Below are 26,357 nucleotides of genomic sequence, written 5' to 3' on the forward strand. Positions count from 1 at the left end.
TTTTTTTGGAGAGGTTTTTTTGCTATAGGGTGTGTGCGCTCACCAGACAGACAGAGAGGGCCAGAGAGACAGAAAGCAAGAAATCATCCCCCCAGGGGGATGGTCACGCCGCAATCCCTTCTCTATTCTCTCGGGATCTTGGGCACACACACACACACACACATGCAGCCAGCGTGAGTTTTAAGCCACCGGGTCCAGGACGCAAACCGCGGTCAACTACATGGAAGTCCAGCGACATAGCCATTTCGCTAACTGCTGGTCCCCTCCCCAGTGTTCTTTGAACAAACATCAAATTCATTTTCCCTGACAGGAGAGAGCAGGTGTCATAACCTTTATTTCCAAGAGGGAAGACATAGGAGCAAAGCACAGTTTTAAAAACTGTATAGATAGGACCAGCAGATGGCGTAATGGTTATGCCGCTGGACTCCCACACAGTGGACTGGGGTTCAAGTACTGGACCCGGCAGCTTGAAACTCATGCTGGGTGCATGTGCATGTGTGCCCCAAATCGTGAGGGGAGACTAGAGGAGAAGGAATTGTGGCATGCCATCCCCCTGGGGGGTGTGATTTCTTGCTTTCTGTCTCTCTGTCTCTCCAGTGCGTGCAAGTACCCTACGGTAAAAATCTCTCTAAGAAAACACAAAACAAACAAACAAAACTGTATAGAATGAGGTAATTGGGCAGACCCAGCAGCAGCTAACAGAGGTTCTAGCTCCCAAGCTAGCACCTCTGCACTGGGCAGCAGCAGCAGCCACCCCTGTCACTTACTTCTAGGTCCCGGAGGAGCCATGTTTTACTGAAGCCGGTCCCTTTGCTGCACTTCTTCACCAGCAGCTTCAGCAAATCAGTCTGAAGGAACGTAGAATGGGTCTCTTCAAAACCGTGAGCCTGCCAAGCAGAAAAACAAAAATTTTTATAAACACCTCAGAATAAAGAAAATGAAATGAGTCAGAAAGAAGCAAGGCTTTCTCCATGCCCAGACTCAGCTGGTGGCTCGAGGTGACTATCCAGAGAAATTCTGGAATCGGCAGGAAGAACGACATTCTGAACTTAGCCACAACCACTGTCTGTTCAGTCACTCTCACTCATTCACTAAATGAGTATTTTAAAAACCTATCTTTATGCCACTCCTCTGATTTCTACCTTCTAAACGTTTTTCTATGCTCTTTAGATAAAAACTCAAGCCCCTAAACATGGCTGATAACGTCCTCAAGGCTCTCTGCCTGCTGCTCTGGCCTCACTGCTTTCTTCAACATTCCTTCTGCTCTCTGACAATCACGTCTGCTGCGCTTCAAGGCCTGGAACCTGCTACTCTCTCTACTTGGAATCCTTTTCGGTTTCCCAAGGCGGATTCCTTATCTACCAATCACTTCAAATGCAATCTTCTTGGGAAGGTGTTTTTCTCATTCAGGGCAGATTTCCTTGTAGGCTTCCTGCTCTCTCTCTTGCTGGTGAGGCTTAAGCGCCAAAAGAGCAGAGACCTTCTTCCTAGTTCACCAACACATACCTAGTTCCATCTGGCCCATGGGGCTCAACAAATATCTACTGAATGAAGGATTCAAAGGCAGACATGAACTTAGGCCCGAGGGAGTCTATTTTCCCTTTCCTGCTATAATGTAAACAGTGAAAAAAATAGCATCTCAATCTGCACCTCCAAAGTCTCAGGGTTGAACCAGAGCTGCATGCCACACAATCTAGTCTCCTCTGGTGCCTCCATGACCACTGCCCCAACCCTACCAGTGCTATACTGAACACCCTTCAAAGTCAAGGACTTCACCAACTTTTCTAATGAGCTCCCTGCATGGGTAGCTCTGATGGAAAAGTTACCCTAAAACGAGTTGAAATACGCCTCCTTGGAAAATCCTTCTTTCCCATCAATGCCAGTCTGGTACTGGAAGAACTGTGTTGCCTGTAAGTCAAGGTTTCTCATCTCCAAATATCACCCAACTCTTTAACTCATCTATCTCCTCCTACTCCAACTGCTACACCTATTGCTCAAAGATCCCATGGGACGCGAGCTTTCTGCACTTTTCTCTTTATCTCCTATAAGGAACCAGAGGACTTGTCCTTCAGAAAGGAAGTGAGAAACTTCTCAACTCATTTTTCTTCTTACCTTCTAAGATTATAACCCCACAAAGTAACTGATTCTATGAAATAGAGCTGAAAAACGGTTTATTTCCCTTTGGAAAAATTCTACTTTTTCCTCAAAGTTATCCTGGTGTAAGGCCCCAACCATTTCCAAAAATAATCAAGATCCTGTGGTTAGTCATCCATCAAAATCAGATGGCCTGTCCTCCTAGTTAATTCCCTGCAGATGTTAAAATCACAGAGAGATTTGTCAAATGAAGACGCTATTACCTTCAATGTTTTATACAGTCCTTTGAGGGCCAGGGACAGGACCCAAGTCGCTTCCACTGCCTCGGGACAATGGCTGTCCATGCTGGTTTGCAGAAGGTGACTGGCGATAAAGGCAAAGTGCTGGGAGTATTGGCTCAGCTGGGCCTGAGAGTCACCGCATTCTTGTCCTCCCCCCTTCTGGACCAGCTGGTAGTCCTTCACTGAAGGGTGATGTCAGACAAGAGAGAAAGGCAGAAAAAGTACAGATAATGCTTCCTGTAGATAAGTTTCTTCCACATTAATGTGCCTTCCTACAGTAAGAACTGCAGAAACATAATCTCTCAGGTTAATCTCAGCCATTGTAGTTATGATCAACTTGCAGGTGAGCACAGAAATGGTACTGGGACCCTCCCCACCAAGCAACTGAAAGGGATGATTCATATCCCTGCCACTGCACACAAGCAGGTCATCTCCAAAGGTGCTAATGGAAGTTCTTAAAGACATCTGCCTGAAGGCCAGCCCACAGCCTGGTCGTTAGGGAGCTAACTCCCACGTGTCTGACCACGTGGTTTGAATTCTGGACCGGGTGGCTTGAAAAGCATGCTACATTTGTAGGCGTGTGTGCCCAAAATCTCAAAAGGAGAGAGAAATGGAGAAGGGATTGCAATGTGACTATTCATCCATGGGGGTGCTTTCACCCTCTGCTTTCCTTTCTTTCTCTCTGGTAAGTGCAAATGTTCTCTGGCAAATTAAAAAGAGAGAACAAGGAATATAAACAGTATGCATAAAACTGCTACTTCCAAATGAGATGGAAAAAGAGGAATCAGACTCACTTTCTTATTTTAAATAACAAGAGTAATGAAAAGCCACATAAAACAATGTTTTGCAAACACTGGGCCACAGGCAGGATTCTGGTCTCTGGGAGAGGAGATGTAGGCCAGGTTAGCCCTCCAATACCACCTGCTATCTGGAGACACTTTCCAGGCTACAGAATAGGGAACAGAAATCTGAGCAGAGCCCAAGAGTCTCAATCAATGGAGAAGACAAAGATCAGAATTCAGGGAAATCAAGGCTGCCAGAATTTATGGGGCAGAATTTTACAGAGAAGGAAGATGCACAGAGAGAAAGGTGAGTGGTGGAAAATTCTCTAGGGAGCCACAGAAGGTCCCTCATGAGTCTCTGGCTGACTATTGATCTGCACATACGTGAGACAAACCATCTGGAGCAGGACAAAGAACTAAACAAGATGTAGGCCAGTGGGCAAAACAGTTCCCTGACTTGACCGTGGTTCAAGTCCTGAACCTGGTGGCTTGCTTTCTAACTTTCCCTCTCTCTCTCTCTGTCCCTCACTCGTCAAATTAAAACAAACAAATAAATAAAGATAAATAAAATAATTCTTTTAAAAAAACATTTTTATCTCTTTCTCTCCCTCCCTCCCTAACTCCATTAGAGAAAATAAAATCACAAGCATGGGCAAGAACCAAGAACCAAGGTATTTTCATTGATTTGAGAGTATGCAAGGATTAGAACATTATCTCCCTTTCTTAGAAAAAATCATTATGTTTGGGACCTGTTTTCCTCTTCCGAGTTTTGACATCAACAATCACAGCTCTGTTCTTCTCAGTGAAGTGTTTCAAGATGATCACATTATGGGGTTCATTGGCATTATCCATATAGACACAGCGGGTTCCCACACAGAGGACCTAGAATATGACAGAGAAAAAGAGGGAAGGCAACTCAATGGCATGTCAGGGCAGGAAAGGGCACTAAAATAGGCACAAGCCCAGCCCCTTTTGCATGTGCCTCTGATTTCAACAAGTACTAGAGGATAGGATTCTTCTCATCTCTAAACCCAGCACAGCCTGTGCACAGTCTGGCACAGAACTAGTTCAAGTCCTTGGTGGCTAAGCCAAGTTTTTAATAGCCTCTACTGTCCCAATCAGTTGAAATACATGAAAATTAGAAACGAAATCCAGATGAACGCCAAAGTGACAGACAACTGTTCTTTGACATTCTTTGTAATTTAGTATGTTATAGTGACATGATTCAAAGCCAACTACCAGTGAATAAAATGAAAATAAAATGAATCAAATGGCTAAATACTGTGAAAGTAGATGATGCAACTGAAGAATGAAAACTTCTGAAGACAGTTAGCTAGATATGCCATCGAAACTTTAGTGCACGCGATGAAGACTGGACGGGGTGGCCAGGCCCTCACAGTCTGTACCTGGGGGAAGCCGACCAGCACGAGCAGGGTGAAGATGTTGGTGTGCTTCAGCTGGAAAGGCAGCTGCTTGATGCAGTGGTCTGTGAAGGTGGCAATGACATCACGCCACAGTGGGGCGCTGTTGAGTGACCGCAGGATCTCGGCCATGGAGCACGCCCAGTCCAAGCCCACCCGGCTGGAAGGCAAGAGCTCCATTAGGTGGCAGTGCACAGGGCTCCAAACTCAACGCAGAAGAGCTCGTGGCACGCCACGGTGGACCCGCAGACATGCAAAAAGCTGTTTACTAGTTAGCACGGAACTACCAGAAGGATGCTTGTCATATAATGGTAAGTGAAAAAACAAATTTAAAAATCAAGACCTGTCATTTATATACTCAGTCTACAACCTCTCCATAAAAAGTCACCCACACATGTGCATGCACATGCACACTCACAATCACACACAGGCAAAAGAGCTCGGAAGGAAATGTGTAACAGCACCAGATACATTAATGTTGTGTAAGTCAAGGTGATTTTTTCCTTCATTTCTGTTTTCCAACTTTGATATTACCATTATGTTATTTTTACAATAAAAATAGATTTATTTTCTTCAACCTTAAGGCCTATATTTACAGCACTCAGGAAAAAAAAACAAATTAAAATATATTTATTATAATATCAGAGTTGAATCAGCAGAAAGCATTAAGGCTACTCAGCTGTTTTAGGTGGGCTGGCAGTAGTGCTAATGGAACCGGTTCTATTCTCACAAAAGATTCCAGACAATAGCACCGTAACACTGTGAAATTAACCGACAGCCATGGGACCGGCAAGTGACGTGGTGGTTAAGGCGCTGGACTCTCACATGGCTGACCACAATTCAAGTCCTGGATCTGGTGGCTTGCTTTCCCACTCTCTCTCTAGTCAAATTAAAAATAAATAAATTAATTAAAACATTCTTTTTTGGAGAGTTTTTGTTTGTTTGTTTGTTTGTTTGTTTTGTTTTGTTTTGTTTTTGCTATAGGGCATGTATGTTTGCTAGAAAGACAGAGAGAGACAAAGTGAGAAATCACCCCCTGGGGGGGATGGCCATGCCGCAATCCCTTCTCCATTCTCCTCTCGTGATCTTAGGCACACACGCAAATGCACCTGGTGTGAGTTTAAGCCACTGGGTCCAGGACTTGGATAGTGATCGACTACATGGGAGTCCAACTACATAACCATTACGCTATCTGCTGGTCCCAAGTAATTATTTTTTTGAGAGAGATGTCTTTGCCATAGGTGTGTGCGCTTGCCAGAAAGAAAGAGAAAGAGAGAAATCAATCCCCAGGGGTGATAGTCATGCCACAGTCCTTTCTCCTCCATTCTCCTCTCAGGATTTTGAGCGTGCAGGCACATATGCCTGGCATGAGTTTTAAGCTGCTGGGTCCAGAACTTGAACTGTGGTCGACTATGTGAGAGTCAAGTGATATAATCATTACACCCTTTGCTGGTCCCAAATAAATAATTCTTTAAAAAAAATAATTAATCAACAGTCAGGCCTCTGACTTAAAGAAATGAACAGCAGGTAGGGTGAAGAGGGGGTGGCTACCTGTCCAGGCACACAGCTCCCAGGCTAAAGAGCAGGTGAGTGGTTTTCCAGCCATCTGGCACGACGGCACTGTCGCCTGCCGCAAACAGGCTGTGTTTGGCTGAGAGGACCTTGGTCACTGCAGCATCTACCTCTGCTGGTAAAAGTCGGGTGATTAACTGGCCAAGGAGACCCAGAGTGAGGTGGTAGGTTTCATTCAGGTGACCTGCGTTTGAGATGACAACCTGAAACATAAGTGGGAGGACGTGCTCCAGGTCTATCAGTGGGACAGAAGGACCCTGCCAAGAGAAGGAGAAAAATCCCATCAGCACAAAATACATGTAACCACACCCACTAACACTCTCTCCCCTTCATGGCTCATTTACAACTGGTCTAGTGCTAACAGAAGTACACAGTGGCTTTCATAAAAGTCGTATGTATAACCAATAATAAAACAAGTATTCTCATATATCATCTTACATTCTTATTTCCAACATTCTTTTACTCTGAAAAATATCTGGGTTCCCCTCCAAACATGTCTATCCATTGTAAGAGAATTCAAGTAATTCAGAAATGACAAGTTAAAGCTCTCCTTAATCCACCCCCACCAATGCCCATGAAAGAGCCACTTTTTTTTCTTTTAAGGAATTATTTCATTTAACTTTATTTATTTATTTACTTCAATTTGACCAGAGAGAGAGAGAGAGGAGGGAAAGTGAGAAAACAAGCCACCAGGTCCAGGATTCGAACCATGATCAGCCATGTGGAAGTCCAGCGCCCTTAACCACCATGCCACCTGCTGGCCCCAAGAACCACTGTTAACATTCTGATGATGACGTCTTCTGATCTTTTTCTATACATATTTACATATAATATATGTAAAATAAATTATACAATATTAATAGTTATTTTTTCTTTAAATAGTGTCCTACAGGGCCAGCTGGCGGTGTGGTGGTTAAGGCAGCTGAATCCCACATGGCTGACTATGTAGTTTGAGTCTGGACCTGGTAGCTTAGAAAACACTCTAAGCACATGTACATGTGTGCTCCAAATCCCGAGGGAATGGAGAAAGGACTGCAGCATGGTCTTCCCCCCGAAGGTGTTTTCTCTCTTTCTCTCATTCTCTGTTTCTCCATCAAGCACACGCACCCTATAGCAAAATTACTGATTAATCACAATGTGGCTCTAAAATTCTAATGAAAGTAATTTTAAGAGAGTCAAAATCTAAACAATACAAAAAAAACCCAAACACCTAACCAAGCAACCAACCAACCAAATCTGGAGCTAGGTCATTTGAACACCTGGGACACGATGATGGTAACAAAAGCATATTAAAGCTCTCATCTTGTTTGGGAAATAAGGCAAAAAAGGAGCCGTCTGGTGATATGGCAGTTAATGCAGCTGGATCCCACATGGCTGATTATGTAGTTTGAATCCTAAACCCAGCAGCTTGGAAAACATGCCAGTCATGTGTGCATGTGTGCCCAAAATCCAGAGAGGAGGAGGGATTGTTACATGTCCATTCCTCCTGGGAAGTGCTTTCTTACTTTGCTCTCTCGGGTGAGCACATTTACCCTACAGCAAATTAAAGAAAGAAAGGAAAAAAAGAAAGAGGCAAAAAGGTAACTGAGATGGAAATATAGATTGAGAAACCAGCCTGTGGTATGGTGGTTAGGGTGGCTAGATCCCACGTGGCCCACAGCACAGTTTGAGTCCTTGACTTGGTGCCTCGAAAACCATGCCAGGAACATGTGCACATATGCCCAAAATCTTTTTTTTTTTTGGAGAGGTTTTTGCTATAGGGCGCGTGCGCTCGCCAGACAGACAGAGAGAGACAGAGAGACAGAAAGCAAGAAATCACCCCCCGGGGGGATGGCCACACCGCAATCCCTTCTCCTCCATTCTCCTCTCGGGATCTTGGGCACACACCCACACGTGCCCGGCGTGAGTTTTAAGCCACCGAGTCCGGGTCCCTCTCTCTCTCTCTCTAGCTTATTTTGGCAAATGCACACACCCTATAGCAAACTGAAAAGAAAGGAGAATATAAGGTGAAATAAGTAAGCAAAATCTTAACAACGAGAGCGATATGGTGACTGCACCGTCCAAGCCCAGGTGTGCCAAAGTCAGAGCTGCAATGTAAAAGCAGCCACCCAGACACAGGCTGCGGTGAGCTCGATGCATCCAGCTTGATGGAAACATGCCTTCAAAATGGCCTTCTCTCCTCATTCTAACTGCATGTGTATAAGACAGCCTTCTGAGCTACAATATGGCCTTCGGGTGGGTTTACATGCCAAAAGGGAATACCTACCAAATTCCCTGTTAGACACACATCCCTTGCAAAAGTTGGCCCCCGAGTCTGAGTTTCTCTAGGAAAGCTGCTATAAGGGACATTTTGGGGAGTAATTGGGGAACTCTGCATAAAGGCTATATATATATGGTAAAATTGTTCTATCGATGTTAAATTTTTCAAGAATGATAATGATATTCTGGTTGTGTAAGAGAATATATTTTTCGAAGACACACGCTGAAGTACTAAGGGTGAAGTGTCAATGATGGTCCCAACCTTTTAAGATTTTTGTCACAGGGTATTTGTGCTTGCTAGAGAAAGACATAGACAGAGAGAGGGAAAGTAAGAAATCACTCCCCATCCCAACTGGGGGAGGATGGCCAAGCCGCAGTCCCTTCTCTTCCATTCTTCTCTCAGGATTTTGTACATGCATGTACACACACCTGGCATGTTTTTCAAGCCACCAGGTCTGAGACTCAAACTGTGAAGTCAGCCATGTGGGATTTAGCATTTTAACCACCATGCCATCTGCTGGCCCTACCAACCTATTTTTTAAAGTACAGGAAAAAAAAATACAGATACATGAGGGGACTTAAAAAGAGGCTGTATGGGGAACCAGCAGTTAGCGTAATGGCTATGTCGCTGGACCCCCACATAGTCGACCGCGGTTCGCGTCCCGGACCCAGTGGCTTAAAACTTACGCCGGGCACGTGTGCGTGCGTGCCCAAGATCCCGAGAGGAGAATGGAGGAGAAGGGATTGCGGCGTGACCATCCCTCCTGGGGGGTGATTTCTCGCTTTCTGTCTCTATGTCTCTGTCTGTCTGGCGAGTGCACACACCCTATAGTGACAACCTCTCCAAAAAAAAAAAAAATTGCTGTATGAAATGGAATTAAAGTATCAATTAATTTTGCTGCAAAAATGTTGAAATCCACACATGGTTTTTATTAAGAACACATATTTTCCATGAAGTTTTTGAATATCCCTTATATAACTAGAACTAAAGCAAAATATTAACAACTGGTGAATCAGGATGAGCAAATGGCATATTGGACCAGCAGATGGCATAATGGCTATGTTGCTGGACTCCCATGTAGTCAACCATGATTGGAGTCCTAGACCTGGTAGCTTAAAACTCATGCCCGGCGCATGTGCATGTGTGCCCCCAATCATAGAGGAGAAAGGATTGTGGCATGGCCATCCCCCTGTGAGATGATTTTTCACTTTCTGTCTCTCTCTGTCTGCCCAGCAAGCACACACGCCCTAGCAAAATCTCTCTTAAAAACAAAACAAAAAACTGATGAATCTAGGTAATGATCTTCATTATTATTCCTTCAAGTCTTGAGATTAAAAGTTTTCAACATGGGACTAGTCCCGTAGCCTAGTGGATAAGGAAGCTGGATCCCATATGGTTCAAATCCTAACCCCAGTGGCTTGCAAAACATGTCAGCCTGTTTATATGTCCACTGGCAAAGTACTTTCTTCCTGTCCCTTTCTCTCTCTGTATCTCTCTGGTGAATGGACACACTCTCTGGCAATAAATTATTCTTTCCCCACAATAGATAGAAAGGATGATCATAATAACTTAAAACAATAAGTTATAGGACCAGCGGACGGTGTAATGGTTATGTCACTGGACTCCCATGCAATCGATCATACTTCAAGTCCAGGACCTGCAGCTTAAACTTACGCCAGGCACATGTGCATACGTGCCCCAAATGCCGAGAGGAGAATGGAGGAGACGGGATTGCAGTGAGGTCAACCCCCTTGGGGGTGATTTCTTGCTTTCTGTCTCTCTAGTAAGTGCAAGCATCCTATAGCAAAAATCTCTCTCTTTAAAAAAAAAAAAAAAACAACAGTAAGTCATAATATATGCTTAAAATATATAGAGTCAAAGAAGAAAATATTTATAACTTATAGCCCTACTTTCAGAGATACAGAGATGACTCTATTAACAGGTTGTTTCAGAATATTTTATGGTTTTCCGAAATTCATTTGTTATGTTAAAACCACCCCCTTTTTAAAATTAGTCATTTAAATTTTGCTGTAGGTGTATACACTCACTAAGGAGACAGAAGAGAAGAAGGAAGTGAGAAATCACCCTGAGAGGGGATAGTCATGCGATAATCCCTTTTTCTCCATTTTCTTCTCAGGATTTTGGACATGCACTCACACATCCAGCATGTCTTTCAAGCTGCCGGGTCAGGGACTATAACTGCACAGTCAAGTGACATCCAGCTGTCTTAACCTCCATGCTACCAGTTGGCCTACACCCCCTCTTTTAAAAAGAAAATGCTGGGGACCAGCAGTTAGTATAATGGCTACGTTGATGAACTCGCATGTAGCCAACCACGGTTTGAGTCCCGGACCCGGTGGCTTAAACTCACATCAGGCGCGTGTGCGTGTGTGCCCAAGATCCCGAGAGGAGAATGGAGGAGAAGGGATTGTGGCGTGGCCATCCCCCTGGGGGGTGATTTCTTGCTTTCTGTCTCTCTCTTTCTGGCGAGCGTAAGCGCCCTATAGCAAAAGCCTCTCCAAACAAACAAAAAAAAAAAAAAAGAAAAGGCTGTGTATCTCTTACCGACTTTAAGGGAGGTAACATGGCTGCTAGTAATCCCAAAATCCTCTTCTGGGAACACTCAGCAAACACTTGCTCAGGGTTTGGAGTGACCGCCTTTTCTTCTACTGGTTTCTGAGATGACACATCTGAATTTTCAGCATCTGAGTTGTAAAGAAGGCAAACTTTCAGATTCTGCCTGGTTCTATATATCCATAAAGAAGCAAGTAAACCACTGCATTGTCCCCGTGCTGCTAAAGAATAAGGCTGAGACAGGGGCCAGTGGAGGAGTCCAACCCGGTGGGGCTCCAGGACCCGTCTGAGCCCCTTGACCTTTGAGCATCGCTTCCGGTCGGTTCAGTGAGTTGGCAAGGCCGCGACTGTACGCCCCCCGACCATGGAACAAGCTTGGGTCACTTAGCATGTTGGCAAGGCCGCCTGCTATTCGCTCCGGGACTGTGATAGCCTTGCTGGGAAGTGACCCCCCTCTGACTCCCCGATATACTACTATAAAAGAATTACATAGCTCCCTCATACATCTTGAGTGTGTGGTAAGATTTCCCGAAAAGTCCCCCGACCGCTCCCCTTTACCCTGACCACTTACTGTTGATTACAGTGCTTCACTGGGCACAATAGAGGGTGTGCTAAAGTTCTTCTTGATTGTTGGAAGGCCTTTCAAAACACATTTATATAAACTTAAAAATTACCTCTTAAGCAGAAACTGACCCAGGACACTCCCGCCTCACTGTAGCTAATGTTCTGACAAAGTACATGACGGTGGTGCCACAAGCACAATAAGAATGCCTAGGTGTGCCACAAAGTTTTCCATTAACTCATTAGTCACTTCACCACCAGCTGAAAGGGCTGTATCCCCACTGTACTTGAGATTTTCTTTTCTAGCAACGCAACCAGTAACCGCAAGACGGCTGCCGCCAAGTACTGGCTGATAATTAACTCTACCTGCTGAAACTGTTCTCCGAAACCACGCTCCCAGAACAGAAGTTCCCAAAAGCTTGCTTACATCAATCTATTGTTGAATTGTATCAACCTGCCCTTAATCAAACCCTGAATAGAATCTTTGATCTCAATTGTTAAAACTTTATGAATTGATCATTAGGTCACGTAGCCCCTCTCCCATTTGCTTGCATGTATCCCATTTTCAATGGAGGGGCACGATGTTTCCTGGCAGTTGTCACTCCTCAGAGAGCGATCTCTGGGAGTGTCCGGCTGAGGACGTGCATGAAAAGGCACGAGGCCTTAGTCTTCCTTTCTTTCCAGCGTCGCCTCCGTCGAACCAACCCACCCCCGCCGAGGCTGGGCCCCGGCAGGCCAGAAAGTGGTGTGATGGCTAAGGGCACTGGACTCCCACATGGACCTGGTGGCTTGCTTTCTCACTTTCTCTCTCACTTTGTCCCTCTCTGATCAAATTAAAACAAATAAATAAATAGATAAATAAATAAAAAGAATAAAGCTGGGACATTAGAACCTACTACTGGCTGGCTCCACAGTGTAGCAGTAATGCACTGCCTAGAAGAAGCCATGCCTCAGTGGCAGCCACAGTTTGAACCCCCCAGCCTGGTCAGCCTGAAACACTCCACACATGGGAGCACCCAAGATCCGGCACACTGCAGGACTGGAGAAGGGGACTGCAGTGTGCCCAGACCCTGTGTAGGGGGCTTCTCTCTCTCTCTCTCTGTCCCCCTCACTGTCACATGTATGTACACATGTGCTCTACCATGAATGAAGAAAGGGAAAAAACCCCAGCTGACCAGGTCTTGGCCAAATGAGGATGCTCTGGTATCCTCCCTGCTCCTGCTCTTCTGTGCATGTTGCACTAACCCATCATTTTGTAACTTGTATCCTACAGTTTATATGTATTGTTTATTGTCTGTCTTCCCTTTAGATCCTTGTTTCTTTCAGTGATGGACCTCAAACACCTAAAAATAAGTCTGGAGCATGGCAAGTACTTAATGAATGCCCGATAAGTGAATGAACTGCCTAAGAAGCAGGACGCTAATCCTCAGAGGAAACAGACTCTAGAGGACTCTGAGGACCTGACCGGATGTGGAGTGTCAGGCCATTTTCCAGACTTAGCCTTATACACACTGCAGAAATGAATGCCACCCTCTTCCGACAGCTGCCCCCACAGACAGAGTAGAATGCCAGGGGCTCACCTGTCTCCATCACAGAGCAGGCAGATGGAAAAGATCCTGCCTCCCTGGGCTGCCACCAGGATGAGACTGAAACTTGTTCCTGGTCTGAAGCCCACAGCACCTTCATCGTACACTTCTCAGTTCTAAAACTGTCTTTGCTACCACTCCCCTAAGACAGGTGGCAGAGGCCCTTCACAGCAAAGCCCTAAAGCACCTCTCCTGTGTCACCTTCGATCCTGCTCCATCCCTGCACACCTGTCTAGGACTTCTTGCTTGTATTCGGCTGTGGCTTTCCCACTCGAGGCCTTTGCTCACATGTTGTCCTTCCTACCCTGAATACCCGTCCTCAGTGCAAACCCTAGCACGTTCAAGGTGTGTGACCCCTCTAAGGCTCCAGAGAGAGACCAGTCACCATCACCACCTGCCTGCACCTCTCCTCTAGGCAGAATCATAGCCCACCTCGAATCCCAGTTCCCCGCACCTTCACCTTGAAGCCTCTAGACTTTGAGCTCCGTGAGAGGAGGGACAGGGCCTGTTCTCCTCCAGGGTCTAGCACGCTGCGTGGCATACATGATGCACTCAGCCCGTACAGGAATAAATGAGGTAGGCAAGTAGTCAGAGTGCACGGAAGACGACTCGCAAAGCATTCTTAGCACCATCCTTGTGGTTGCCGGCCAGTTTCAAATGGTGTGCAACACAGAGCTCAGGATGGGTGCGTGTGTGTGTTAGGACGCAGGGATCAAGGCAATGGTCAGGCAGTCTTCACCTGGAAGTCCTGTAGGTGTCCTGGCATCTGCAGGGGAATCTGAAATCTGGGTCTGGCACACAGTATCCTTCTTTAATGGTCCACCTTCATCTGCCTTGTTTCTCTTCTTGTAGTCCACAAGTCTGACTTCCTTATGAACAGCTCTCTTACTCTAAAAACAGAATAGTGGGCATTAAAAAAAAATTAGTTTTTTTTTTTAATAATGAGGGTTGATTTCATTAAATATTATAACACTTTGAAAAAGATTAGTTGCTTAGTCTTCACAGACTAAAAAACTATGAATTCTATCAGAAAGTGTCACTCATCTTTTATTGTAATCTACATCTAATTAAGAGAGCAACCATGGCATCACAGCCTTCAGTCACCCTCCAAATCTGTCCCTTCATGATCTGTGAGTGATTAAAGTGCTGTCTGGAGAAGGGGTTTTGTGGTCAAAAATACTGACAGCTCAGAGACAGGCTTGAAGGTGATATGGCCTGCCTTCTGTCAGCTCTCTGGCTAAATGAAACGCATACAAAAGTTCACTTTTCTGCCAGCTTTTGTCTGGCTCTACATGCCAGTGGGATCCTGGTGAGCTCTAACCATGAAATGGGGGAGTCTTTGAAATAGTAACTTGACGGACGCCAAAGACAGAACAAGAATGGCAGTGAGGCAAAGTCCCGGGTGTTTACAGCCTCGACTCCGGCTTGGAGGGAAGGAGCACAGAAGTGATGCCATGCTGTCCCCTAAAACAATCCTTGGCGTCGCCATCACAGGTTACGCGTGGATCCAGAAAGGCTTTCCTGCATCTACGACTACATGTGAACTGCTCTTCTGCCCGGCCAACAGTAAACATCCAGTACCACCTATTTGTTAACTGAACATAAAAGCAGCAGCACGTAGATAATGTTCATTGCAGGCTGGGACTCATTTCTTTAGGTGCATAAGCTTGTTCAATCCTAATAAAAACGACCAGGAGGCAGGTAGTGGGAGTACATGGAACGTCCTGCAAACACTGTTCTAAGCACCGCACACATTACTTCATGTTATCTCAAAGTGTGTATGATGTGTAATCCTCACGATAACCTTTGTTAGAGGTATTAATATGATCATCCTCATTTTACAGAAGCAGATCTGACCAGACGGCCAGGCTGCCCCACAAGATCATCAAAGAAACCCAGGGTATGCTGGCCGAATGAGTCTCTGGCATTAAAGCAGAACCAGAAGACAGAGGCGCCCGTTATTTTCACATGGTCACTGCTGGTCCCCAGGTTCCCTCTTTAAGGGAGGAACTTTTAAACTTGATCTCTGTCTTCCAGAATACCCAATGGTAGCCCTGAAAGTACATTTTATGACCAACACTTATCATCCTAACGTAGCCCTACTACAAAGAATATGTTTACTATTTCAAAAGATAACTGGTCTCCTGCATTGTGGATCTGCACAGCTCTGCTACGGACCCAGGCTCTGTGAAGCATTTCCAGTTCTGATAAGCCATTAGCAAATGACAGAGCAGAGCAGTGGAAGACCAGCAAAGCACAAGCCGTGACATTCTAGAAACAGGTAAGGCATGCCCTAGGCTATATGCTGCTGATTATATTAAAACTGCACTAATTATCAAGTGTGCATCCCTTCTGTTCTGCCAAAACGTCTTCCTTTCTTGTTTGCATTGAAGGTACAGTCTTAGAAATATTACAGAATAAAAATCTAGACATTTTCAAGGGAAAAAAAAAAAGGAAGGAAAAGAAAACTGAAGTGGAGATTGTGGTAACATGCCCACGGTCTGACAGGGCAGGGATCTGAACCAGCAGTCTGTGCTCTTCATTTCTCTGCTATGCTGCCTCCTGTGGATGGCTCTCTCTTAGCTCAGTCTGAGGCTCTGCGAAGTAGAAGTGGTATTTACATTGCCATGCACAGAAGGGACTGCCCCTGATGGCTCCTTGGCAGCCTGGACAGCTCTCTTCTCTAGCTGTTCCTCTGATGTCCGGGTGGGTGCGATGTCTGGTAGGGCCTGATTTTCTGGGGTAGAGTTACCATCTGGCAACACACCAAGAAGAGCTAGAGCCTTAAGACCTGTACAGGGAGCAAGTAAGAGAATAGTTAAAAGTTTAACAATGAGACCAGCAGGTGGTGTGGTGGTTAAGGAACTAACTCCCATATGGCTGATGGTGGTTTGAGCCACAGACCTGGCAGCTTGCCTTCTCATTTTCCCTCTCTCTCAGGTGAGCACACATGTCCTACTGTAAATTAAAAAAACACACAAACAAAAAAAACGGGACCAGCAGTTGGCATAATGGCTACGTCGCTGGACTCCCACGTAGTTGACCAAAGAACTCCCCAACAGAACTCGCTGAGATGACTATAAAGTTCTATAATTTATTGTGTCCGGGAAAGTAGCCACTAGACTGTGTAGCTACTGAGCACTTAAAATATGGCTTATGTGAGTAAATAATTGAAAATTTCATTCTAATAAAGTTAAATATATATGGCCACATATGGCTTAAATGACTGTATTGGACAGTGCATTTCTAAACCTTAAAAAAAGATAAAAAATGGACCAGCCTGTGGTGTGATGGTTAAGGCAGCTGGATCCCTCATGGCTGACCTTATGGTTCAAGTTCTGACCTGGTGACGAGAAACATACTAGGTGTGTGTACATGCATGCCCAAAATCCCAAAAGGAGAGAGAAATAGAGGAGAAGGGATTGCTGGGTGGCCATGCCTGATGGAAAATGCTTTCTTGTCCCCACCCCCCCACCAGCAAGCACATGTACGTCTGGCAAATTTTTAAAAATATAAGAGTTGTTTTCTACAAATGCCTTGAGTCACTTTGCCATGACATAGAAATAGATGGACACTTTCTACATAAACCAAAAGCAGGAGTACTCGATACAAATATCCCTGGCTATCTAAATCTACTCAGCAACCTAGACAGCAGGTATACTGCGCTTTATTCACAAAAGACAAAGGATACAAAAGGAAAGCCTGTTCAGAAACTCATACACATTATAATGTTACAGCAGCCCCACACAACTAGATTTCTAAATTCCCACTGCAAATGGGTGACAAAGTCACTCTGAAGCACACTGTTACCTGTCTGCTCTGATTCCCTAATGTTAGAAGCAAAACAGGAAGGCTATCTGAGACAAGTCTAGAGTCTCAGAACTGTAATGGTCTATTATTTTCTTCTAGTACCCCTCGGTAGTCAGAAACATCTAGACGTTCTGTTAAACTAGTTTCCTTGTAAACAGCTCTCATTTAGAATATAGCGTATGGAAGTAGATTTGCACTCAAGATTAAAAAAAAAAAAAGTTTGGATTCCCTTGGCAAAGTTTGATAGATTCAAATACTAAATATCTACCAAAAATCAAGAGTTTTAATTATTAATACACATTTTTGCACCTTCATGTAAACAGAGAAACTAAATGCCACTTTTTTTTCATTGTGTATTTATTCATTTTATTTTATTTGCTATTATTATTATTTTCAAGTTTGCTATAGGGCAGGTGTGCTTACAAAAGAGAGAGAGAGAGAGAAAGCAAGCCACCAGGTTTGGGACTTGAACCATCATCAGCCATGTGGGAGTCCAGCACCTTAACCACCATGCCACCTGCTGGCTCTCTAAATGCCACTTCCATACCAGGATCTCTCTCAAAAGTTTTTGGGAACTTCAAATCAAGCTGCACAGCAGGGTGAGCCCCTCTTGTGTAAACGGTCTTTGCTACCCCTAGGCTGAGCACAATACTTTCACTCCTGGCAGAGCTTCTCCTTTGCCGGCAGCTGAGGGGTGGGTTTGGTTTCTGCGAGTGAGGAGCAATCACCTTTTCCCTGGTGGGCCTTCATCAGACAGTCCCCAACGAGCTGCATGCACTGACTCCGCAGGGTGGTGGCACTGCTGCGGGCTTGGGGGTCCAGCTTCTCCCCGTCCACGTCGTCTACACTGGCCAGGTGGGCACTATAGAGAGCCAGGGCAGCAAAGAGCAGCCAGGAGTAGTTGTGGATGTAGGGCTGGATGAGCCTCTGCCGGTCGCTGATCCGAATGGTCACCATTGGGTGGGCCGTGATGCTGTGGGTTGGCAAATGCCTGCAAAGGCAAGACATGTTGGAGGCCTACGATCCTTTGTGAGGCTTCAGAAAGCACAGGGCCTCTGGGGAGCATGTACTTGGTCACGACTGGACATTAATCACCTCTAGGCTGTGGCTATTGAAAGCATAAAGAGAGGAATGAGCTTTCTCCCTGGAAAGATGAATAAACACAACATTAAACATACTGTTTTGGGATTTCACAACCTCTAGGACACTGCCTATGGAAACCAAGCTAGGAAGAACTCTTACTGTGAATTTTGCAAAGTGAGGTCATAGCATTTTGGTAATGAGAGAAAATGCCCATAACTTTTATAGATAGACATGAGCTATGGAGGAAAGAAATGATTTAAAGTATGGAATTTGCTTTAAAGTCTAAAAAACTAATTTTTGTTTAGGTTTTTGCCATAGGGTGTGTACTCTTGCTAGAGACAGAGCAAGGGAAAGTGAGAAATCATGCCCCTGGGCAGATGGCTCTGCTGCAATCCCTTCTCCTCCACTCTCCTCTTGGGATATTGGGCATGTACACACATGCAGCTGGCGTGGTTTTCAAGCCTCTGGGTCTGGGTCTCAAACCACAGTCCGCCACGTGGCAGTCCAGTGCCTTAATAACCACACCAGTTGCTGGCTCCCTGCTTTAAAATACTTTAAACAAAAAACAAACAAACCAAAGGAATAAACTAAACACACACAGGAAAACCTTCCTAACTGCTGAATCTGGGTAATGGGGATATAGATTCAATGTACTATTTTCAGGAATGTTTGAAAAGTTTTTATGATAAAAACTCCTTTTAAGAAAAGAAGTCCCCTTTTCAAGTGAAGGAAGAAAAGGCTACATGGCTAGAGGTCAGCTGAGACATACCCATAGGAATACTTCTTTGCTGCATAGCATCCATAGCAAAGATCAAAGTCATCGCATACATTGCAATTCATCCTCCGGCCAATGATCAAGCCCTGGCAGTGGTCGCAGGTAAACTCCATGTTGACCATCTCATGGTCATCCCCGTGGCCCTCAGGCTTCACCCCGCCTGGGAGAAAAACAGCAGTGTGAGGCGGATGGGAACAAAGAGCTCCTCGAAGGGGATTTTTCCAACCCAAATCAACCTCAGCACCAGGGCCGCTCCTGATTTCCTGCGCAGGAAGGCAGAGGCTGTAAGCATCCTCTGGAGACTAGGGTGTTCTGCCTGGCTGGTTCTGAGCGCATGAATATTATTGACCCAGAATTTCTCAGCAACAGTACAGTGGATCAACCCTCCCTTTTCCAGGGCAATGGTCTGATCAAATCAAATAAATGACCAAGTCCTCCCAGGGCTGCCTATGTCTACTGGATCTCTACACCTTGTCACAGACCCTGCTTGATGCACCTCACATCAGACTCACTTTGGTCCCCACTGTCACAAACTTAGTTCAGGCTCTATGCCCTTGTAACTCCTCTGATTGATTTCCTAAATATCCTGTTTGAAAAACCTTTCCTACTATCTGTAGACTGCTCAAATTCCTTAGCCTTGTATCTCCAAGTCCTGCGATCTGTCCCACTTGTCTTAATCGATCCCTTAGTTGGACACACATTCATGCATGCCTATCTGAACTTATTGTAGATACTCCTCTGACCTTGGGCTTGCTCTGTCCTTGACAGAGAGGCTCTCTCTTGTGTTTCCTTCACATCATCCCATTCTAACTTTCTTCAAAGACCAATCTCATTCTATCTACTCATAAACCCCCCATAGCAATGCTGCTGTAACTACTAAACTCTCAGAAGTAATGGGCACCACTCATGGATGACCAGCAGAGACACTCTCGTACCGGGACAGACATTCTGTGGGTATGTCCCACTAGATATGTTCCCACTAGACTAAAAATGCTTCCAGGACAAGGGCTGGGTCATCTATCCCTGGGCCGTGCACCTAAGAAGCACTCAAATGCTCACTACTGTTAATCTGCTTTACTTCAGCACCTATAAGTAAAGGGTATTAAAGAATCTTTGAAGTTTGCTTTTGTGTACTGTATGTATTTCACTACTTATAAATGTTGCATGATTCAGAAGAAAAAAAAAATAACCTATCCTAGAACCTCGACTGAGTGGACATTCATTGGTCCTGAGAGTTTATCAAGTGCCCACACAGAGCATGATGGAAGATAGAAGGATGTCAGATAACAGAGCTGTGGAGCCTACCATTTAGTTGGGGAGATAAATTTTCTATTTGCCAACAAGTCAGAGAATACCAGTAGGAAGTATTTTTATTTAGTATCATGGGGTTTTTGGAAAACAACAAGATCACAGAAATAGGAATGACTGTTATTTTTGGATATGGTGCACTTGGTCCATGTCTATGAAATTTACCTAGGAAGCAAGTTTTGCAGAGATCCATATCGCTGCACTGCAGACACCGGTAGCGATGCCAGGGGGCAATCTCATCACACCCATCACAAGAGATGTCCACATTTAACAGATCACAGTAGCGAGCAATGAACATGTGCATCTGTAGGTGAGATAAACACAATTAATCAACAGACTCCCTAATGTGGCCACTATTCTCTAAACGATTCAGTCATTCAACAGGCACTTAAGAGGTCCCAGGTACTGCACTAGGTGGTAAGATCTGAAGATGAGTCGGCTCAGTGTCTAACTGGGAATGCCCCGAGCACAGAGATGATGGATAACCACGCGGTATGATGAGTGCTTGATTTATAGAACAAAGAAGATGCCTATCAATGGGTATGAGGTAGGCCAAGGAGGGTTTTCCAAAGGAGATAATCCCACAGTTGAGATCTGTGTGACAAAAAGGTATTAGTAGGGTAGGGGTATGGGTAATGGGCATGTCAGAAGAATTTCCAAGTTCTACATGAGGCAAAAAGGTTTAGGAAATTGCATTGACTCAATTTGTAGAACAGAACATAGAGGGGGAGTAACTGGATGATGTTAGAGGGTTAAACCACAAAGGGCCCTGAATGTGAGTCTAAGGAACTATCAACTACTTTTAAATAGAACAGTAATGTAATCAGATTTGAATATTCTAAAAGCTCCTTTTGTTGCTAAGCAAAGAAAGGATTGAAGTGGGCAAGATTAGATTCAGGAAGACTGACAGCAATAGAAGCTGTTAAAGTAACCCATGCTAGGGAATGAGGGCAGGAATGGAGCAGTTAGCAGCAGGATGGTGAGTGAGAGGTGGCGGATTTGAGAGGTAATGAGAAACCATGGTGACTGACTGGACATGGGGGTCAGCTAAAAGGAAGGGTCAAGGGTGACATCCACATTTCTGGCTTGGGTACTTGATTGGACAATGGTAGTGTTCACAGATAGAGGAAACACTGCAAAAGGAGCATTGCTTCCTGGCAAAAAGAAAAACTTGGGCCAGCCTATGGCGTGGTGGTTAATGTGGCTGGATCCTACAGGACCAGCTATACGGGTTGAGTCCCAGACGCAGCAGCTGGAGAAACATGCTGGGTGCACGTGTATGTGTGTGCCCAGAATCGCCAAAGGAGGAAGAGATGGAGAAGTGATTTCTGCATAGCCATTCCCCACGGGAGTGCCTTCTCACTTTCTCTCCCTCCCTCTTCTCTCTCTCTGTCTTCAGGGAACACACATGCCTTCTGGCAACATTTTATAAAATAAAAGAAAAGGAAAACTCCCTGGGGAAAGATAGTAAGGTCACTGCTTCATAAGCAAATAAATCATACAAATTATGTCACTGAAAGTACTTGGAGGCTACTGTACTTTAGAATACTTTAGTACTTGGGACCAGCGGATGGAGTAATGGTTAGTTACATCACTGAACTCCCATGTAATCGATCGCGGTTTAAGTCCTGGACCCAGCAGCTTAAAACTCATGCTGGGCACGTAAGCATGCATGCCCCAAATCCCAAGAGGAAAATGGAGGAGAAGGGACTGCAGCATGGCCATCTCCCCCAGGGGGTGATTTCTTGCTTTCTGACTCTCTGTCTCTCTGGCAAGTGCATGTGTTCTATGGCAAAAATCTCTCTAAAAAAGAAGAATACTTTAGGCAACACATTTTCATAGTCTGAAAGTGAAGGAACTAAATTGAAATCACCAGAATACTACAAGACCATATCCTAGTGGACCAGGACATGCTAAGAACTGAGAATGGCTCCCCATCAGACATGAACATACAAGAGGGAAAAAGTCACAAAGGCTGGCTGGCATGCTCCCTCCAAGCACCACAGAGGGGCGATGTGAACAAAGCGACTGGCACATAGTAGGTGCTCAGAACTCAGCAAATGGATGACTGTGAGGCAGAGGACACCTGGCATGTGTGACAGTGACAGATACAACGCCTAGGGAGGAGGTGACACAGCAGGCTCTCTGTGCCTGATGCCTTCACACATTTGGATCATGTAACTGATCCAGTTGCTTCCTTGCTCACCGGACAACCTTCTGGGTGAAACGGTGCTTCCATGTCACCTGCCTGCAGGAAGAGAACATGAGAGCCCAGGCCTTTCAGTGACGCTTTCTCACACTGGAAATGAACGAGTGAGCACCTACTGTCATACACCAGTCTCACGACCCCAATTCATGTGAGTCTAGCTCTCTGGGAGGGAGTTGCTCTCTGAATGTGGTCAAATCAGGACAGCACCTTGGGTTAAAGATCAGACACCAGGGTACTAAATGCCACCTGGAGCCCTCTAGGGAGAGCCTGCCGGCACCGCCCCAGCAGACTCTCCTCTCCAAACTCCCAGCAGATCACTTCAGATGACTAGATCTAGTTGAGAGGTCTTACTTTCCTCTGCTTCTCTGGATCTTCCTGGGCTATCTTTTCATACCAGGCCTCAAACATGCCATCCTGACACTCATCCATCCATTCTGAATTCTGCTTGGCATCAGCGAGTTCATCTTCTTCACTCCATTGGCTGAAAAAAGGACATAAAGACAGAAAAGCATGCCTCTACCAAGAACCAAGGAAAGTGTTGGTTAGCGGACTCTCGGTCCTATGGGTCTAACATCTTGAACATTTTAAAACTGCTGAGGGGAAAAGGTCAGTTGCTCTTAAAAGCTGCCGGATCTATCAGCTATTTGATACACATATACCAATAAAAGGGAATGGTGCTTTCCAGATTTGACTACAGTGGGTGAGGAATCAGAGCCTGAAAGGTTGAACCTTTATAGCATAATTCCACTTGAGAACCACTTGGGGAAAAGCTACCATTGGGGCCAAGTAAAGTGATTTTAAGAGAGAAGTTGGATTTGGACATACTCAGCATGTCCTAGCAGAACAAGCCTGAGAAGACAATCAGGAAACCCTATGACCTCAGCTACGCCACTAGCCACTTTTGACCTTGACACATTACATAGCCCTGGTCCTCAGTTTCTTCATTTCAAATAAAGGGTTTCAGATGGATCACTTCATAGACTCCTTTAAGATATAAAATTACAAATTTCTGTAAGTTTCGTTTATAGTTCATTTTAGCAACTAGAATGGAAGCGAAGGATTTGCTTCGTAGCAGATGTAAAATATTTAGCGGCCATAAAAACACACATTCATTCATTCCAGGTTCCAGCATCGCCTCTAAGAGGCCTCCTTGCTCACAGCTTTGGGCGGGGTGTTAGGAGGGATGGGTGTGGAGGGTGCGGTTCTACTCTCAAGGACTGTTTCGTGCAGCTATGGGCAAGGCCTGAAGCAATGAGGAAGGACAGCATGCTGATGTCCCTCTTCCAGCAATGTGTCCTGTCCCTCTCTCTTCTAACAGTGCCATCTGACAACAGGGCAATGGTGAGGTTAAAATGAGACACAGCCTTAATTCCTATCCCCCTTTCCCAAAATATGTCTTCAGAGAGAGTGGACTTGACCCAGTGTTGACACATTCACTTATTTCCTCCCAATCCTCTCCTGGTAACTCTTGCTTTTCATCTCCCATTCTCTTCTACATACGAGTGAGCAGGGCAGAGAGATGCTTGTCAAAATTGAAAAGGAGAAAACAATTTCACATATCTTTTTCAAAGACCTTGTAGTGTGCAAGAGGCTACAGCGACTAATGAAACACATACGTGTAATAGCAACAACAACAAACTAGAAAAGGCAATTCAGCAAGCTACTGGGGTGTCAGAAAAGTCATAACATTTTTCCACACAAACAAAAAAACCTCATGATTTTTCCGACAACCCAATATACAGGATCTCTAAAAATGCAAAGCATCCCCTCATCCTCAGATTCACAATATCACCCCTACCAATTTACACAGCGCTGCTCTGCACCAGACACTGCTCTAGACATCTGAAAACACAACTGTGTAATCTTCCAAGCCTCAAAGATGGGTACCATTATTGACTCCAGCTCTAAAGATGAGGAAACTGAGGCACAGAGTGGTTCAGTACCTTGCCAAGGTCAGCTAGTATGTGGCAAAGCCAGGATTATCACACAGATAGTCTAGCCATGCTCTTAGCCCCACGCTGTGGTCCCTGTACTCATCACCTACTTCAGGAACTGCAGGATGCCGGGCTGCGCTCTTACCTGATCACACTGTCATGGACACTTATATTTTCTTGAGACATTTTCATGAGGAGATCTGGTAACTGAATGTCAACAAAAAAGGCGAGATCACTGGGTTCCCAGCCCATGTCCAAGAGATGAAGCAGGGCTGTCTGAACACAGGATAAGGCAGGCAGCAAGGACCTAAAGACGCCATAAAGGTGACAGTTATCCAAACTGCCCATTTCCAATGGAGACGACAGATACAATGCAAGCCAGTGACCTGGTTTCTATGTAACTGGAAAGCAGAAGGGAACTCCGCATGGCTGATTTGAGTTCATTTTTAGAGAGATTTCTCATACTCCATGTACAAATATTCCTCGGTTTAAACAAAAGAACTCTGAAAGGAGTTTTCCATCTTGCCACGACTACCACAGGGGAAGCTTATGATAAAGGGCTGAGTAGTTATAAGTCACCTCCCAATAAATAGTAAGATTGGGACCAGTTCCAAATTAGCCAAGAACCATCTGATTTAAGGTTTATGTCTAAATCACTTACGAAAGAGAAAACGGGGAAATGCCAGTTTTTCCTTTAATTGCTAGAGGGCACATACATAAGTGGGTGAGTGAGAGAGAGCAGAAGAAGGCATCCCCAGAGAAGCATGGTCACATAGCAACCCCTTCTCCATTTCTTCATCCTGTTGGGGTTTGTGCACATGCGCACACATGCACACACGCCTGTATCACCAGGGTCAGGATTCAGACTGCAGTCAGCCATGCGAGATCTGGCTGCATTAACTGCTAGGCCATGGGGTTGGTCCTGGGAAATGGCTTTATATTCAAGTTTTAAAACTGCACCTAATGCATCAAGAACTGAAAGTAATTCTTAGATTAGGCAAGATACATTCTCTTTTTTAAAAAAAATGTACATACTACATAGAAAAAAGATTGGAAGAAAATATACTTAGACATTAATATCAATGATTAGAGGTTATTTTCATTTTAATTTCATTCTTTGTACTCTTCTACATTTTCAGCATTAAAAAAATATTTTTCTTTTCTTTTTCTTTTTTTTAATTTCGCCAGAGGGTGTATGCACTTACAGAGGGTTGGGGGAAGAGGAGAAAGAGAAAGCAACCCACACAGGGAATGATCATGTCACAATCCCTTCTCCCTTTCTCCCTCCCTCTAGGACTTCGGGCACACACACATACCCGGCATGTTTTTCAAGCCACTGGGTCTGAGACAAAGACGGTGTGGTCAGCCATGTGGGATCTACCATGTGGCCACCTTAGCCACCACGTCATGAGCTGGCCCAGAGCATGAATTTCTTTTATAGTCAGAAAAATTTTTTTTCTCTAGAAATTTAAAGTTATCCATTACCTGTCATTTATGTTACTAAATCCTTTCATTGCTTTAACCAAAAACAGAACAAGTTGATAGTATGTGTTTCGGATCTCTCTGTGTAGATCAGCACCACACCCTTCCAAGTGTCCGAAATAGCTAAAAATAGAAGAAATCACCGACTCACTCAATTGTTAGAACATCTTTCACTTAATAATCATTCCTTAATGGAAAAGAGTGAAGAAGCAAAATAAACTGGCACAGGAACAGAATACAAATATGATAAAGTAACCGACAAAACAGCAAGTGGGTCCATTGGGCCGGCTGAGGACAGTAACCCAACAGAAGTACAATGATTTATTTTTCTTTGTGACAATTATTGACAATGACTTATCTTTCTCTGTTAATATAAAATACTCCTCTCCTGGTTATTTGAGTGCTAGATATTATGTTCATGATGTTTCACAAATTATCTCATTTAATCCTTTCCACACAATCACACCTACCCTGCTGTCTCCATTCATTGAAGACATTAGCATCAGGCTCACTGTCTTCTTTCTCTTGATTCTTTTCACCACAGTGACTTCAAAATCCACATTAATGGGAACCAGCAGTTAGCGTAATGGCTATGTCGCTGGACTCCCACGTAGTCGACCGCAGT

At 44.7% G+C, this 26,357-nt stretch overlaps 1 protein-coding gene across 1 annotated transcript in view; it reads right to left on the reverse strand.

Annotated features, from left to right (window-relative positions):
* The window catches only part of ZZEF1 (zinc finger ZZ-type and EF-hand domain containing 1), a gene marked incomplete at its 5' end in the record, with an annotated part of 151,332 nt that overhangs the window by 23,542 nt on the left and 101,433 nt on the right, over positions 1-26,357 (reverse strand). Inside the window, 14 exon segments of the mRNA XM_014583836.2 lie at positions 768-887; positions 2,358-2,557; positions 3,907-4,039; positions 4,564-4,738; positions 6,130-6,407; positions 10,976-11,115; positions 13,871-14,021; positions 15,753-15,922; positions 17,670-17,932; positions 18,794-18,959; positions 20,273-20,411; positions 22,668-22,797; positions 24,396-24,557; positions 25,736-25,855. Of these exon segments, the coding sequence (XP_014439322.1) occupies positions 768-887; positions 2,358-2,557; positions 3,907-4,039; positions 4,564-4,738; positions 6,130-6,407; positions 10,976-11,115; positions 13,871-14,021; positions 15,753-15,922; positions 17,670-17,932; positions 18,794-18,959; positions 20,273-20,411; positions 22,668-22,797; positions 24,396-24,557; positions 25,736-25,855 (2,347 nt within the window).

Source organism: Tupaia chinensis, unplaced genomic scaffold (assembly GCF_000334495.1).
Source record: "Tupaia chinensis unplaced genomic scaffold, TupChi_1.0 Scaffold144899_1, whole genome shotgun sequence".
NCBI classification, from domain to species: Eukaryota; Metazoa; Chordata; class Mammalia; order Scandentia; family Tupaiidae; genus Tupaia; species Tupaia belangeri.